The 17,422-nt window shown below is 44.3% G+C and overlaps 1 protein-coding gene across 3 annotated transcripts in view; it reads right to left on the bottom strand.

Moving 5' to 3' along the window:
• Positions 1–4: 4 nt before the first annotated feature.
• LOC106609963 (double C2-like domain-containing protein beta) overlaps positions 5–17,422 on the bottom strand; it is a 45,709-nt gene continuing 28,291 nt past the window's right edge. The window contains exons 9-12 of one of the 3 annotated variants that reach the window (XR_006770767.1): positions 10,392–10,473; positions 7,963–8,059; positions 2,425–5,481; positions 5–2,366 (exon numbers count right to left, since the gene is read on the bottom strand). Coding sequence is in view for 2 of the 3 variants with exons in the window: in XM_014209034.2 (XP_014064509.1) it covers positions 5,342–5,481; positions 7,963–8,059; positions 10,392–10,473 (319 nt within the window). In the remaining variant the exon portion in view is untranslated. Of the gene's footprint in view, positions 5,482–7,962; positions 8,060–10,391; positions 10,474–17,422 lie in introns of all 3 variants that reach the window. The other 2 variants (XM_014209034.2, XM_014209035.2) reach the window with 2 other exon arrangements.

Raw genomic sequence — 17,422 nt, 5'->3', positions numbered from 1 at the left:
TAAGTCACCGAAACGGGTTCAGTTTATTTAAAAACAAAAGTAGTTTCACAAACTCACCACAGGATGGCAATCACACCGTATGTTCCACATAGAGATAGCCATTACGTCAGTGAGGACACAGGGATGCCGTAACAATAGTACTCCCCCTACACCCTGTCTCCCCATTCCTGACGATAAAGGTTTAAAAGCAACTGCGGACCGAGTAAAGCATAAAATTGAGCAACTTACCCTGAATTATCCCTTTTTTTTTACAAACAATAAATTACAAACCAACGAGTACACATCAGCGATGATAGCTCTAACAGATTTGATTGATGATACCATGTCAATGATATCAACCATAAAGAAATTGACATTGATCAACGTTAGTTATAATGTTAGTTACATATGCATATATATGACAATCATTACACATGCAATTCTTTATTAGAATGGTTATGATGCATATGGTTTGTTTTTGTCACACGATGAACAAAGTCGAGTTCGCTTGACCGACAACAAGTAAAAAGGCAGAGATAGAGAGAATCTGAGTGAAAATAAACCATCAGATCACCTAGGCAAGATAATAAATATCTCCAAGTCCAAGCCTGGCTTCACATGATAAGGAATATCCCGGAGAGGGAAGTACATACATACTAAGTAACTTGTGGAATAGACACCGGCTGGAATGCGGTTTTAACCAATCAGCATTCAGGATTAGACCCACCCGTTGTATACATACTCAGTATTACATACAAAAAAAAAACATGAATACATCTTTGACAACATATCACGTAGTGACATCGGAGATGTTTATCATTTGATTATCAATTTCACTGTTGTTGCTGCGCGTGGAGAGGCTTTCTGTGTCGTCATTGGTGTGCATAGAGAAGAACAGATTCCGCCCTCTCCACTCCACCACCATCTTTGTCAAGGTCCCTCAACGTGTGTTCTTGGTGACCACAAAAAGACCAGACGAGCTGAACTTCTCACTCGTTGTCTCAGAGTTCAGTCCCTAGCTTTGACAATCCATGAGCCGGGTCACATTTGACCTCTTGCCGTGTTGAATCGTCTTTGTTTTTTTGCTATCCATCAAGATGCCTTCATTCACACCTTTGTCCAAGTACAGAATTACAAACACAGAGATCCCAGACAACGATTAGAAAGTAAGAAAAAGTCCAGGAAACTGTTGACTGACTGAGATGTCTAATTCACACTACAGGGCTGACCCAAACCATACTGTGCTGGCCTGGATATTTTATTTTCACATTGTCCTTTTTTCATTCAAGCAACTACAGTAGATGAGTTACCAGGCCAGTGCAGTACAGCTTGGCTTGACTTGGCTGTGTTTGGCTCAGTAATGTGAACAGGGTAATAGTGTGCTTTAGTGGACCAACGTTTGAACTATAAGGTATCCAAACTGTAGCCAGGGGCCACAGGATTGGGCCTCTGTCCTTCGGGTGGTTAACCCCTCGAGGTCTGTCTCTGGTGAAGGAACCCATGGTGAGAGGTCACTGTCTACTTTATGCCAGTGTTTTATTTGTTGCAAGGGAGGGTGGGGGGAGTGGGGTGTCCATGAGTGTGTTGAGATTCAATGCATGAACACGCACACACACACACGGACATGTACACAACGTGCACACACTTGCAAGCATGCACACACACACACACACACACACACACAAACATTGTGTCGGTATCCTTTGATCCTGCATGTACATTAGTCCATGATTGTCCACACAGTCCAGTGGTCAAGCCTCTGGGAGGGATTGTTGCCATGCTGAGTATAATTCATCACAGCCAATCTCTCTTTCTTCTGGGGTCTTTGTTGTCCATCCCCGGGATCTCTGTTGTCCAACCAACCCATGGTAGTGTTTTAAGCTCCATGGGTAGTCCTCTCTCATAAAAACAGCCTGGGTAGTCTCTCTCGCATAGTTCCCTAAACTCCTAGACCTAGCCACTCCTAGACCTAGCCACTCCTAGACCTAGACACTTCTAGACCTAAACTCCTAGACCTAGACACTCCTAGACGTAGACACGCCTAGACGTAGACACTCCTAGACCTAGACTCCTAGACCTAGACACTCCTAGACCTAGACACTCCTAGACCTAAACACTCCTAGACCTAGACAGTCCTAGACCTAGACACTCCTAGACCTAAACACTCCTAGACCTAGACACTTCTAGACCTAAACACTCCTAGACCTAGACACTCCTAGACCTAGACACTTCTAGACCTAGACACTCCTAGATCTAGACACTCCTAGACCAAGACACTCCTAGACCAAGACACTCCTAGACATAGACCTAGACACTTCTAGACCTAGACACTCCTAGACCTAGACACTCCTAGACCTAGACACTCCTAGACCTAGACACTCCTAGACCTAGACACTTCTTGACCTTGACACTCCTAGACCTAGACACTCCTAGACACTTCTAGACCTAGACACTCCTAGACCTAAACACTCCTAGACCTAGACACTTCTAGACCTAAACTCCTAGACCTAGACACTCCTAGACCTAGACACTCCTAGACCTAGACACTCCTAGACCTAGACACTCCTAGACCTAAACACTCCTAGACCTAGACACTCCTAGACCTAGACACTCCTAGACCTAGACACTCCTAGACCTAGACACTTCTAGACCTAAACTCCTAGACCTAGACACTCCTAGACCTAGACACTCCTAGACCTAGACACTCCTAGACCTAGACACTCCTAGACCTAGACACTCCTAGACCTAAACACTCCTAGACCTAGACACTTCTAGACCTAAACCTCCTAGACCTAGACACTCCTAGACCTAGACACTCCTAGACCTAGACACTCCTAGACCTAGACACTCCTAGACCTAGACACTCCTAGACCTAGACTCCTAGACCTAGACACTCCTAGACCTAGACTCCAAGACCTAGACACTCCTAGACCTAGACACTTTTTGAATTCCTCCTCTTAGACATTGATCAAATGTCAAATGAACCTATTCCTTTGGCTACAGATGGAGTTTTTGCCATATTTTTCATACTAATAGTTTTTTTTCTTATTTTTTCTCCAAGATGGAACATTTGAATGTCTACAAGAGACTCACCGAAATTGAAAAAATCCAGTCATTTATAAATAAAATCTTAGTGTAAGGGCGCAGAGAACTAGGAAGAAACTTTCTAAGTCCTCGAGAGCTACTGGGATGTGCATGCTTTTGTTCCAGCCCAACATGAACACACCCGATGACACTTATTGTTGTCCAGACTGCATTAGGCTGGAGCTGGAGCAAAAGCCTGCACACCCAATAGTTGGTATTTGATAACCTCTGATAACCCCTCTTTAGAGTAGGGGGCTAAAGTTTGTTTGAGACTGCCGCAGAAATCTCTCTGTGCTCTCTAGCTTTCAATTCACTAAAATTGAAAGGTCAAGGGGCACAGAGCAGGGGTCAGAGAAGAATTCAGACTGAGGGTTATCTTGTGTGACTGTCACCAAGGAAAAGTGACTCACTGGACTGCCAGCCATACTGTTGCACATGTGACAGGACATCAGTGTGTTAGACCATGGGGACATCCAGGGAACATGGAGTGAGTCTCGTACTGTAGGAGTGAGTCTCGTCTCTTTTGTTCTGTCTTTCTTCACAGCTCCATGCTTCAGGGTTCATGGATGGAGACATTTGGAGAAGGACGTGACACGCTTACAGTCAAACCCACACGCGCGCAAACACACTTAAACACACGTCCACACACAGACATTTGTATGCAAAATGTATGCACACAAAAAAACTCACTCACACACAAAGACATACACACAGGAGGATATGGGGAGATACATACGCCCATTGTCATCACGTACAGACATCGGACACAGAGACAGTACAGTCAGATGAATCCTTTTGTGCTTTAACGCTATGGTGTGGCAGTTTTCATCAGAGCGACAACCACCATAATAAAAAATCTATAGCAGGTGACTTATCCAACTTGTCCTCATCACTTGTGTACTTTGTGAAGTAAATCAGGGTTGCAGAGGAGGGTAAACACATGCTAATGCTGTTAACGCACCTTGGTGAAAACTGTTTTCACACCTACTACGCTAAATTAGCACTAGCACTGTTAGCGCTGTTAGCACTATTAGGGCTGTTGGTACTGTTAGCACTGTTAGCGCTGTTAGTACTGTTAGCATTGCTAGCACTGTTAGTACTGTTAGCATTGTTAGCACTGTTAGTACTGTTTGCATTGTTAGCGCTGTTAGTGCTTTTGGCACAGTTAATGCTAGAACGGAGTCATGGGTAACTGCATACGTGGAGTGTGTCTGAAAGTGGACGTGAAGTGGTTGGATCAACACAAGAACACAAAAGAAGTGGTTGGATCAACACAAGTGGGTTTATGGAAAGCGAATCAGCTAATTAGGCAGATTTGTTGGCGCTAAAGATCGTTTTGCGTGGCTGATTGGGCCGCACGAGGAGTATAAAGCCAGTGAGAATGACTAGTGCACCGTTACCGTTGTATCGAGGTTTCTGCCAACCTGAGGGTGCTTCCCACTGGGCAGCTGTATCAGCTGTGTCGCCAGCAGTAGATAACGTGGCCATGTTTTTCCCTCTCATTATTTTATTTCAAGTAGGATAGCAACCTACACAATACATAACAAATATTGAGAACTATCTAGGTGTCACATTGATACGGTCTACTCAATAGGGAGGGCATGAACGGCAACAACAGCGGGACAACAGTGTCCTTCGCTTCCCCTCGCTAAGCACTTTTGTCCCGCAACGGTGTGGGAAGTAGTTACTTAGTTACAAGTTACTGTCGATCCACCCACTTTATTCGCCACGGCCACTTTCAGAGACACACCAAGTATGCAGTTGCCCATACTTCCTAGAACAGTTAAAGCAGTTAGCATTAGCGTTGCTAGATGCCAGTCATCTCTTACCCACCTTTTTCAACTACATCCCTAGTAGAAACAACCTGGCGATTACAACGTTCATAACGAGACCTTGTTGGGCAATGGGCCCAAAGGTGCTTACAGACTGTTCCAGTATTGTAGTTACAGTGCAAGTAAGAGGTTCTACACTATTCATGTACATTTGAATGACTGAAATGCAAGTGACTTCACAATATTGAGGGATAAGGTAAAATTTGTCAGCACTTTCACATTAAACATTTCAATGAGGGACATTTTCACAAATGCATTTACTTAGAAAAAAGCTGAATTGGGATAATTACCCACTATTGTTATTTGTATTATTATTGTATCATCATTATCCGTATCATTATTGCATGTTTTATCACTATTATTACTTTATTACTTTATTATTTCTTTCTTTCTTCACCGTTCATTGATTATCATTTAATAATTGCGATAAAGTGTGTGTGTGTCAGTCACTGCGGTGGGGGATCTGGGGGGGCTCCTTGCTGCGTGAGAGTGTGCCAGTACTCGACTTTCTTGCCGATGTGTTTGAGACACTCAAACCAATGTTTCAGCCTCACTCCCTTAGCATTTATGCCCAGTTCAACTCCACCTGTGAGAGAGGGAGGTAGAAGGTGGAAGGGAGAGAGAGAGAGAGAGAGACACGCAGACCCGCAGAGAAACACACAGGGAGACACACAAGGAGAGAGAGAACAGAAAAAAAGAGAGAGATTAAGAAAGGGGGGGGATTGATAAATAGCGATAAATTGACAGATAGGAAACGAGAGAGAGAGATGAGGAGAGAAAGAGTGTCATCCCTGGGAGGGTCATCAGACAGATAGTGGTTTTCCTGGCTGTGATTGCATAGTTGATGGAGTGTGACGTTTTAAACACAGTATTTTGCAGACGCCGGCTTTCACAACACCTCAAACACTCTCAGTAGCTCATCTGTGGCCCCACTAAGCCTCGGCATTAAACTCAGATACAGTGAGAGGGGTGAGGGAGGTTAATACTGTTCCCTTACATAACTCACACTCCCTAAGAACCAGACAGACACATATCAAGACACAGACACACGCAGTCCTCACAAGTAAAAAAAAATACAAACACACACACATCTCACTGAGCACAGACGTCAATTCAACGTCTTTTCCACGTTGGTTCAACGTAATTTCATTGAAATGATGTGGAAACAACATTGATTCAACCAGTGGTTTGCCTAGTGGGATGTGTGTAATTGTACGTGCGCAAACACACCTCGCCCCCTCTTTGAGCCCAAGTTTCAGAGAGCAAGTGTGTTTGCATACTCTTCTCACGTACCTTCCTAATGACCCCTTCTCATTCTTGCCACCCCCAAACACAGACACACACACACACACACACAGTGGTACACACACACACATGACCAGTTTGCTGAGTTTTTCTAGGCCACTCACGTACCCTCCAATTCCCTTTCTCCTTTCCCTTCCCTTCCCTTTCCTGACACCCCCCCCCTACACACATGCACAGATTGCGATACCGTGTTCCCTGAGCCCGGAGGGGTGTGGGTGACAAACGGCGGGCGACATTGTGACGCGGCGTGGGACGAGAGAAAGAAGGGCGAGAGAGAAACACTGAGGGATGGGATGAGACGGATGAGGGAGGACCTGGCGGGGGCCATCCCACTCCCTCTCTCTTTTACTCCTCTTTTATTCCTCCCCTTCTCCTCCTTCCTCGACACCTCTGTCTTTGTGCAAAATGAGAGGTCCCTTCCGCACATCAATTGCTCCCACAAATCAGGGGGGGACACTGCTACTCTCGCGCCGTCTATCCTCCTATCTCTCTTCCTTCCATAATTACTCTATTTCTTTCTTTCATTTTTCTGTCCCTTCTCCTTGTCTTCTTCTTCCATCATTCTTCCTGACCTTTACAGAGAGTATTTGACACCGCATTTGTTTTTCCCTCTGCTCTATCCGTCTTATCCCTTTTTTTCCTCTCGGTCACTCCCCCCTTTCTCTTTCCCCCCTTCCTCCTGTCTCTCCCAGTATCACAGGCATTTTCCGCAGTGCTAACAGATTTAGGCCGTTGTGTATGTTGGCCATTACACCATAATGATAACAGTCTTAGCCAGACCAGTGTGTTAGAGTGATGGCCTTTTCCCCCTACTCTTCTGGCGTGGGTAATAACTCACAAACATTATGGCCCCAGCTTGAGAGAGAGAGAGGGAAGAGAAATAGAGTGAGAGAGAAAAAAGCATGAGAGAGAGATGGAGAGAGAGAGAGATGACATGAGGGGGTGAGAGAGAGAGGGCATGAGGGAGAGATTGAGTGTGCATGTGCGTGCGTGTGTGTGTGTGTGTGTGTGTGTGTGTGTGTGTGTGTGTGTGTGTGTGTGTTTTTGAAAGAGAGAGCAGGCCTGGGATAAAGTGTGAGTTGAGAGAGAGAGAGAGAGAGAGAGAGAGAGAGAGAGAGAGAGAGAGAGAGAGAGAGAGCGATAGAGAGGGCACTAGGGAGACAGTCGGAAAGAGAGAGAGACTCAGCCTGTTACAGGGAGCCTTCAGACGGGAGTAAAACACTTTGATCTCAAGGCCTTCCAGCTCCCTGGGAGGCAATCCATTCTCCCCCAGCTGCCTCCCCACTGATTCTCCCTCACTCCCTCGCTCCCCCGCTCCGAAGCGCCTGCCTCCTGTGATATACAGTACACGCCGGGCCCTGTCAGAGCCGTTTAGTGCCTCACAAAGCAGTGTGAATCCGACGTGTCACCCCGTCGAGGGTTTGAGGATTCCTTTCTGTCGCTCTCATTTTCATTTCCCAATGCTCTTGCTTCTCCACATACACTTCTTTCCCTCTTTTCTGCTCGTTTTCATTTCATCCCCCTCTTCAGTTCTTCCTTTCTTTCACTACTTCTTCTCCTCCTTTCACTCCCTTCCCCCTCTTTTACCTATAACGTCATTGCTCCCTCCCTCTCTTTTCCCTATGACGTCATTGCTCATCACACTGTGGCACGCATTGCTCTCCTCCTCGCACGGCAAAATTCTATAACAATTATTTTCTTTAGCTATATTTCTAGCTCTCTACCTCCTCTCCTCCTTTCACTCACTCCCCCTTTCTCTTACCTATGAAGTCGTTGCTCATCCCCAGATCGTAGTCCCATACGGAGATCTCCAGGGTTTTCTTCGCCAGCTGGTCGTGTGGAACTTCATACATAAACTCCTGTAAGGAATAGAGGTAGAGAGGAAGGTATTCATGTATTCACACTTAGCCTAAAGTTATTCAGATTATGTTTAACATTGAATGTGAAATATGCATTGACTTAAATTCAAATTGACGGTAGGGTAGGTAGTATTCCTCTACGGGATCGGTGTCCCCTCCCACGGGATGGTTGAGCTAACGTAGGCTAATGTGATTAGCATGAGGTTGTCAGTAACAAAAACATGTCCCAGGACATAGACATATCTGATATGGCCAGAGAGCTTAAATTCTTGTTAATCTAACTGCACTGTCCAATTTACAGTAGCTATTACAGTGAAAGAATACCCTACTATTGTTTGAGGAGAGTGCACAGTTATGAACTTGAAAATGTATTAATAAACCAATTAGGCACATTTCGTGAGTCTTTTGAACAGAAATGCAATAGTTCATTGAATCGGTCTTAAACTTTGCACATACACTGCTGCCATCCTGTGGCCAAAATCTAAATTGCGCCTGGGCTGGAATAATACATTATGGTCTTTCTCTTGCACCCTCGACAACTTCCATGTCGTCCCTAGGAGGGGTGTGTCACTTGAGTGGGTCGAGTCACTGACGTGATCTTCTTGTCCGGGTTGGCGCCCCCCCTTGGGTTCGTGCTGTGGGGGAGATCTTCGTGGGCTATACTCAGCCTTGTCTCAGGATAGTAGGTTGGTGGTTGAAGATGTCCGTCTAGTGGTGTGGGGCCTGTGCTTTGCCAAAGTGGGCTGAGTTATATCCTGCCTGTTTGGCCCTGTCCGAGGGTATCGTCGGAAGGGGCCACAGTGTCTCACGACCCCTCCTATCTCAGCCTCCAGTATTTATGCTGCAATAGTTTGTGTCGAGGGGCTAGGGTCAGTCTCTTATATCTGGAGTATTTCTCCTGTCTTATCCGGTGTCCTGTGTGACTTTAAGTATACTCTCTCTAATTCTCTCTCTCTTTTTCTCTCTCTCTCTTGGAGGACCTGAGCCCTAGGACCATGTCTCAGGACTACCTGGCCTGATGACTCCTTGCTGTCCCCAGTCCACCTGGTCGTGCTGCTGATCCAGTTTCAACTGTTCTGCCTGCGTCTATGGAACCCTGACCTGTTCACCGGACGTGCTACCTTGTCCCAGACCTGCTGTTTTCAACTCTCTAGAGACAGCAGGTGCGGTAGAGATACTCTGAATGATCGGCTATGAAAAGCCAACTGACATTTACTCCTGAGGTGCTGACCTGTTGCCCCCTCGACAGCCACTGTGATTATTATTATTTGACCCTGCTGGTCATCTATGAACATTTGAACATCTTGGCCATGTTCTGTTATAATCTCCACCCAGCACAGCCAGAAGAGGACTAGCCACACCCCTCATAGCCTGGTTCCTCTCTAGGTTTCTTCCTAGGTTGCGGCCTTTCTAGGGAGTTTTTCCTAGCCACCATGCTTCTACACCTGCATTGCTTGCTGTTTGGGGTTTTAGGTTGGGTTTCTGTACAGCACTTTGTGACATCAGCTGATGTAAGAAGGGCTTTATAAATAAATTTGATTGATTGATTGTATTATCTTTCACAAGATCTAATGTGTTATATTCTCCTACATTAATTACACATTTCCACAAACTTCAAAGTGTTTCCTTTCAAATGGTATCACGAATATGTATATCCTTGCTTCAGGTCCTGAGCTACCGGCAGTTAGATTTGGGAATGTCATTTTAGGCGGAAATTGAAAATAAGGGTTTGATCCTTAGCAGTATTGAAGGAGATGGAAAATGTATTCAAATTATGGCACATACTGTATACAGTATTGGAATTAAATTATGGCATTAAATGCATGGGACAATATCCTTTCACAAATGCATGAGAAAGGGTAGGCTATAGATATCCGTCACATCCAAGGGCATACAATTCAACAAACAGCGTTAATATGATATATTATGTATACTGCCGAATGTGAGTCAGAGAAATGGGTTGCCAGATACAGATGTTGGATCTTAATTTTATCACCCTTCTGTTGCTGAGGATTTTCCTGCACAGCAGGAAATGCAAACTTGTAATGTATTTGACTTTTTTTTTTAAAAAAGCTTCTAAAAACTTGATTTCCACTTTTACATTTCGGAATTTATTTCCCATTACGAGCAATGTATCAACCCATACAAAAATGTTCATTAATTATAATCCACATAATAACTAAAATGTCTTGTTGCTGCAGGATTATTTTCCTGCTGTAGCAAACTGCTCAAATTAAGATCCTACATCTGTATGTGTTTATTGGAAAAATGACAGATATTGGTTTATGTATTAGGGAGAGTGTATTGTGGTGCTCGGAGCGGGTGGAAGGACCTCATTAAACTCGGGATTGAGAGTTTTCTTCTTCACTGTGGTTTTGTACTTGGACTTTTTCCCCATATCAGGCTGCAGCACACTGAGAGAGAGGGGGAGAAAAGAGCGAGGGAGATAGAGAGTGAAAGAGAATGAGGCATAGGTAGAGAGAGTTAGAGGGCAAGGGAGAACACAGATGAGAAAGAGAGCAAGCGAAAGCGAGATTGAGAGGGAGAGGAAGAGAGAGATATGAAGGGAGAGCAGGAGAATGAGAAAAAGAGGGAATCTTAATTAGACAGTTGACAGCATGACCACTGAAAATGCCGCATTTCCCCTATTTTTCTGATTCAGGTCTTTTATACAGGTCTTTTATTACTTCTGAAACATCAAAGCCAATTATATGGCATTTTGTCTTCCGCCACGGCGTGACATTAAACCCCACTGGAACGAGGGAGGAAAATAGAACAGAGAGAGACAGAGGGTTAGCAAAATTCTCAAAGCGTGAAAGAAAAAAAGAGGAAAAAAAACATTCATTTCATTTTTTGGGGGAGAAGGCGAGAGAAATCGGTGATGAGAGAGTCAGAGACTCAAAAGCTCAAGCCAAGAGCGGGACAGACGGCTTCCCAGAAGGCCATTGGTTTTTATTGGAGGAGTCATCAGCATAAATTCAGGTGGAGAAGTCAAGATGTTCTAGCGGGGGAGAGATATCTTACTCCCCAACGCCCCCACCTTCAGCCCAACGTCATTAACACGTACTCGCTGACAAGCTAATAGATGTGCCGCTAGGGTTGGGGTTTGTACACAACAACAACACAGGAGAGAGGGAGAGAGGGATGAGAGAGAGAAAGAAAGATCCAGTATGAGAGAGTTCTCAACCAACCCAGTGAAAGAAAGAAACAAACTTGGTTTGTTTGAGAAGTTGGAGAGTGGGATGTTTAGAGAAAGAAATAGATAGAAAGATGGAAGAGGACTGGCCACCCCTTGGAGCCCGGTTCCTCTCTAGGTTGCTTCTTAGGTTCCTGCCTTTTCTGGTGAGTTTTTCCCAGCCACTGTGCTTCTACATCTGCATTGCTTGCTCTTTAGGGGTTTTAGGCTGGGTATAAGCACTTTGTGATAGCTGCTGATGTAAAAAGGGATTTATAAAACAAATTTGAATTTGATTGATTGAGATAGAGAAAGAGAGTCCTCAACCAACCCAGTGAAAGAAATTGGATTAGAGAAAATTTAAGCTAGGAGAAAAATGAAGACAGAGAGAGGGATGGAGGGAGAGAGACAAGAGTGAAATAATGACAAAAACTGCCAATTTCACACAGAGAAAGAAGACAGAGAAAAAAGGAGTGACAGAGATAGACAGAGAGAGAGAGCGAATGAGAGCAAACCAGAGTGAAAGAGTAAAAAAAAAAACAGCCAATTTCACACAGAGACAGAGGATAGAGAAACAGAGTGACAGTTGGACAGCGGGGAGAGGGGAGAGCGAGGATAGAGAGGAGCAAAACTAACTGCCCAGTTCAGCGGCTCACACATCAACTCAACACAGACTAAGATGACAGTTTGCTTACTCAGCACCAGAGGAACAGGGTTTGCATCCCAAAGAGCACCCTAACCCCTAGTTAGTGTACTTCCTTTGAACAGAACCCTACAGGCCATGGTCGAAAGTAGTGCACTATATAGGGAATGGACTGCCATTCGGGATACAGAAAAACGGACATCCTTGTTTCAACTATATCATGTCTCTTTATGGCGTCTGGTTTGAAGCAATTATCATCTGCATTAACAGAGAGAGGAAAATAGAGGAACGGCAAGTAGGCAACACACCAACACTACTGGAGAGGCTTATATTGGTCTTTAAAATGTTGATGGAACGTTGCTCTGATATTTCAGTTGATCTGTATCCGAGAAGAGAGGAAAACAGAGGAAAGGCAGGCAACCCACCAAGAGCAACTGACCTAGAGGTCAATAGTGGTCTGCAAGACTGTAACGTCTGCTTCCAACTCTCACTCTCAAACACGTAGATCCCCTGAACGCAGCTCACTCTCCAGATCCCAATCACCTGAATTCTGATCACCTGTTAAAACACCTGTATGTCATTATCGCACACTATTTAGTTCAGTTCTTTGCACCCCATCATTGTGAGGTATTGTTTGTTTTGTGACACACTTCTATTTGGAGTGCTGGTTTTCCTGTAATTTAATCCTCCCGTGTATGATAGTTTTTGCCTATTCTCTGCCTGGACTTCAGAGTTCCTGTTATCAACCTATTGCCTGATCTCCCAGACAACGTTACTAGCCTTTCTCCTGCCTGTACTGTTGCCTTTTTGGACCCCCTGTGTATGACCTTCTGCCTGGCCCTGGACCCAGCTACCTGCCTCCTCCTGTGTATGACCTTCTGCCTGCCCCTGGACCCAGCTACCTGCCTCCTCCTGTGGTCCTTTACAATAAACACCTGCTGCGTCCTGCGCTTGAAACCAGCACTCTGTCTCCCCTCGTGTTCATTACAAAGTGATGGAATAGCCTCTTGGTCGTTCTAAACAATGCCGAAGGGGTTGTGTGGATGATTGGGATTTTGAAATATGCTTAAGTGATTTGTAAAGTCCAGTAGTAGGCGGCTCAAACCATACGAGCCAATCATATCTCGGAAAGGATAGGAAAAGGCCCCCTGGACATTTGTAATGAGAAGTTCAACGGCATAGAATTAAGTACAACATAATGTATCTCTATGGTTATTATAAGAGTGAGGAATCTCCTAGTCCAAGATCATCCATCAAATCTTGGATGAGCTACTGGGTGTGCAGGCTTTTGTTCTGGCCCAGCATTTATTTTTTTCAAACAGTCAATGATGATCATACTCTTGTTTAAATAATCTGTGTGGTTGCTACTATTGACATTACTGACATGCTTGATTGACATGAGTGGGACCCTCCCCTGCGAGGGTATGTAGGTGCCTTCCACATTCTTCCTACTTAAGGCTCTGACAAATGCAATTCATGCCGAAAGGTGGTTGGTTCTCCCACCAATAAATCATTCAGATTTACCCAGCAACAGAGTGCTCCTTTTTCTTCATTCTCCCGGATAGTCAACAGTTGAAGTATCCTGGGGTAAGGAATGTGTTTTGGAGTCAACGTTGATTGTTTGAAACTGACATCCTTGTTTCACACAGCTCTGCCCCGTCTTTTTTTGGCTCGGGTTGAAAGCCCCGGGACATTTGTAATGAGAAGGTTATTAAGAGTCTGACTCAGGAACTCTGGGAACCCATTTGTCTTGCTCTTGGCTCCAGCTTTTGACTTGCTCATCGATGATTAGCATATATATATATTTTTTGTCTCCCTCCCCTCTAAAACGGCTCTGAAATAATGTCATGCATTGACCATTTTGATCACGCTCTGTCTGTTGTTGTTCTCTTTCCTCATGTTAGAGGTGTTAGTGCTGGGTTGGAGCAAAAGCTTGCACACCCAATAGCTTTCCAGGACCAGAGTTGGAGACCCCCAGACATAAGTTATGCTGTGTCCCAAATGGCACCCTGTTCTCTGTAAAGTTTACCCTATGGGCCCTGGTCAAAAGTAGTTCACTAAACAGGGAATGGAGTGCCATTTGGGATGCGGCCAATGTGTAAGTTCATGTGAGCCCAAAACTGAGCCCTATTTAATCTCTTAACACGTTTTCTGCTGGGGTATGTGAAACTGCAGACAGCACACAAATCAACTTCCAGCTTAGTGTACTGTAGGCTATATCTATACGTGTTGATATCACATGCACGCGCACAGACAAAGATGCACCCACACACATGCACGTGTGCATACACACACTCTAAGTCCCTGACCAGCAGCCAACTACTGCTGTGCAGGTGTGTACGAAGCAATGCATTCTGGGATGCCAGGGGCATAGCGGATCTTAGCTGCTATAAAAGTAGGTTCAGCGACACACACACTGAGACAGAGTGAGAGAGAGAGATGGTGGCATCCACACGCACTGCAGTTACTCTCCTACAGACAGTGAGAATAAGTCTGACAGGTAAGAATCACACAGGCCGCATCCCAAATAGCACTCTATTTCCTAAAGCACTACTTTTCCCCGAGCCATATGGGCCCTGGTGAAAAGTAGTGCACTAAATAGGGAATAGGGCGTAATTTGGGCGTCCCATAGGGCTCTAGGCAAATGTAGTGCACTGTTTAGGGAATAGGATGCCAATTGGGCTGCACACCTTGGCTGTGTTTCAGAGCATAAATTCTGCTCAGTCGCTGATCACTGACTCACTGAGCAGACTGACTGATCTACAAATCACCCTTGCCTCCTAAATAACTACTCTATCTGTAATTTGTAGATCAGTCAGTAGATCTAGAATGATACTCTCAAATACAGCCAAGGAGTCAGGGTCACAGTTTGCAAGCAAGTGCAGGGGCAGCACTTATAACTGTAGAAGTTACAGACCGCCATGAGGGGAAAATGATGACTCACCAGTCTTATGACGATGAAACGTCAATGCTTTTAACCGAAATAAACATATTTTATCACTTGAAGAGCAAGAGCTGTGCCTTTTTCCACTCATGTAAACCTTACATTTCAGCTGCACCACCACTCAGTTTTGAGCACTGTCTTTCCCTTACAGACTTACAGTGTATGTCTTTAAACCACCATCACAAACAGTACAGGCAAATAGTTACTCTCTTTGAGGAACAACAAAAGATCACAGACAGGATTAACAGGACTCCTCGCTCTGAGGCAATACACCAGCAGCCGCAGTTGCAACACTCCGCTGCTTCTGATTCTACCGACTAGCTTGACTGAACACACTTCAAACAAACACACAGAACAACTCCCCACTGTACGAGAAGAGAGACGGTGTCTCAAACGCAGCTCAGACATAATAGGCTACTAACTAAAAAAGCAGGTGGTGAATTTCAAAGAGATTGGAGACTGTGAAAGAAGAGACACTGTCTCGAACGCAGCTCAGACATAGGCTACTATATAACAGGCAGTGTATGGCAAAGAAAATTCAAAAGGGAGCGGTACAAGAAGAGAGAGCGAGAGGGTCGAACGCAGCTCAGATACAGACCTCGCTCCTGAAAAGACAGAAAAGACAGAAAAGATGAGGAACTAAGAGAAAAGAGACTTGAACGCAACTCAGACAGAAGCCTACTTAATCACATTGTGTGGATGTCGTAGACAAATAATTGGATTTGTGACTGTAAAATAAGAAAGTGCCTTGAACATAACTCAGATGCTGAACTGCACATCAAAGACAGCAAAATATGAGAAACTCTCAAATAAGAGAGTGCCTAAAGTATGATTTGTGACTGTAAAATAAGAGAGCTCCTTGAACGCAGATCTGACATACTAAACAACAGATACTGCATGTCACAGATTAAAAAAAAGAGATTAAAATAGAAAAACAGAGACAATCTCTTGACTCCAGGACTCTATCGCGCCGTACATCAAAATAGAGGCAGATAAGACACCCAGCTCTGGCTCCAAAGAACAGGAACAAATCAATGAACAGCAAAAAGTGGAGAAAAACGAGGAAAGGGAGAAAAAAAAGAAGAAAAAACAGCTCTTTTTTCCCCCCCCACGGGTCTGCTTACTGCTTCTCTGCTTCGTATCTTTGTGTGATTATAGCCTTCGATTCACAGCTCAATGATCTCAATGGCGAAGTTGGAGGAGTAGAACGAGTTTCAGGGAGTCATGAATGAGAATGAGAGTATATGTAGTTAGGGATAGACCTCTTTTTTGCCCCGTTGACTAACCTCTTCTCTCCATCTTTTGGTCTTTAGATTGAGTTCCTACTTCCTACCTATTTTCCTACATTTCAATAGGAATGGGGGAGGAGTGTAGAGGAGGGAGTCATCAATGAGAATGAGGATATACGTCGTCATTTATAAACCTATTTTCCTCTCGACTAACATCTTCTCTCCATCCTTAAGACCACTGACTTCCGAGATACTGTACAGTCACAGGTATTGTGTATGATTCGATATGATACCAGAAGCTCAATCTCTCATATGGGTTGGTGATGCGTTAAACATATCTATATCACTCCAATGCATGCGCGTCTCTCTCTCTCTCTACCTCTCTACCTCTCAATGCTTGGCTTTGAAAAGCCAACTGACATTTACTCCTGAGGTACTGACCTGTTGCACCCTCTACTGTGATTATTATTATTTGACCCTGAACATCTTGAAGAACAATTTGGCCTTAATGGCCATGTACTGTTATAATCTCCACCCGGCACAGCCAGAAGAGGACTGGCCACCCCTCAGAGCCTGGTTCCTCTCTAGGTTTCTTCCTAGGTTCCTGCCTTTCTATGTAGTTTTTCCTAGCCACCGTGCTTCTATATCTGCATTGCTTGCAGTTTGGGGATTTAGGCTGGGTTTCTGTACAGCACTTTGTGACATCGGCTGATGTAAAAATACCTTTATAAATACATTTGATTATACATTTCTTATTATTTGTACCGTTGTCCGTTGTCCAATCTCGTCTTTGATTTACACACTTGGATGTATAGTCTTTCCATTCAAGTCCCACCCTTCCTCACCAGTTTACAAACAAGTGAACTCAGAGCCCTATACTATGAATCAGAGGGGTATACTACGAAGGAAGCTAAATCTACTCAGCTAACTGAAGCTAGCTAGCTGCTAGCAGATTTGTAACTGCACGTGAATAGTCGAACGCCAAACTCTTCATTGAGACAACGCCAAAACATCAATCCATGGGCGAGTCAGTGCCACATTTACATTTGTGCCAAAATCTAAATGAAAGAAAAGTTATCTTGCAAATTCAGCAGGCTATGGTGTGAAGTAGGCTTTTAGAAGTGCTGTCTTTATTTTATTACTTATCGTGAATGACGTCTTTGCTGTGTTTTGGTGTTTTCCCCCGTTCCTATCATTAAAATATTTGTATTAAGTCCTACAAAGGTTTTTACTATGGGTGAAGATTTAAATGCATTCTGTCGTTATTAAATGTGTAACATGATAGGTATTTTAACGTTACTCTTTTTTTAACACGCCAATTTTTTAAAATTTAAAATCTTTCCTCAAACGAAGGGGAAGATGGCGCAACCTT

Source organism: Salmo salar, chromosome ssa08, assembly GCF_905237065.1.
Source record: "Salmo salar chromosome ssa08, Ssal_v3.1, whole genome shotgun sequence".
In the NCBI taxonomy this organism is placed as follows: domain Eukaryota; kingdom Metazoa; phylum Chordata; class Actinopteri; order Salmoniformes; family Salmonidae; genus Salmo; species Salmo salar.
Note: the sequence above shows the minus strand (reverse complement) of the source record. Positions and strands in the feature narration are given on the sequence as shown.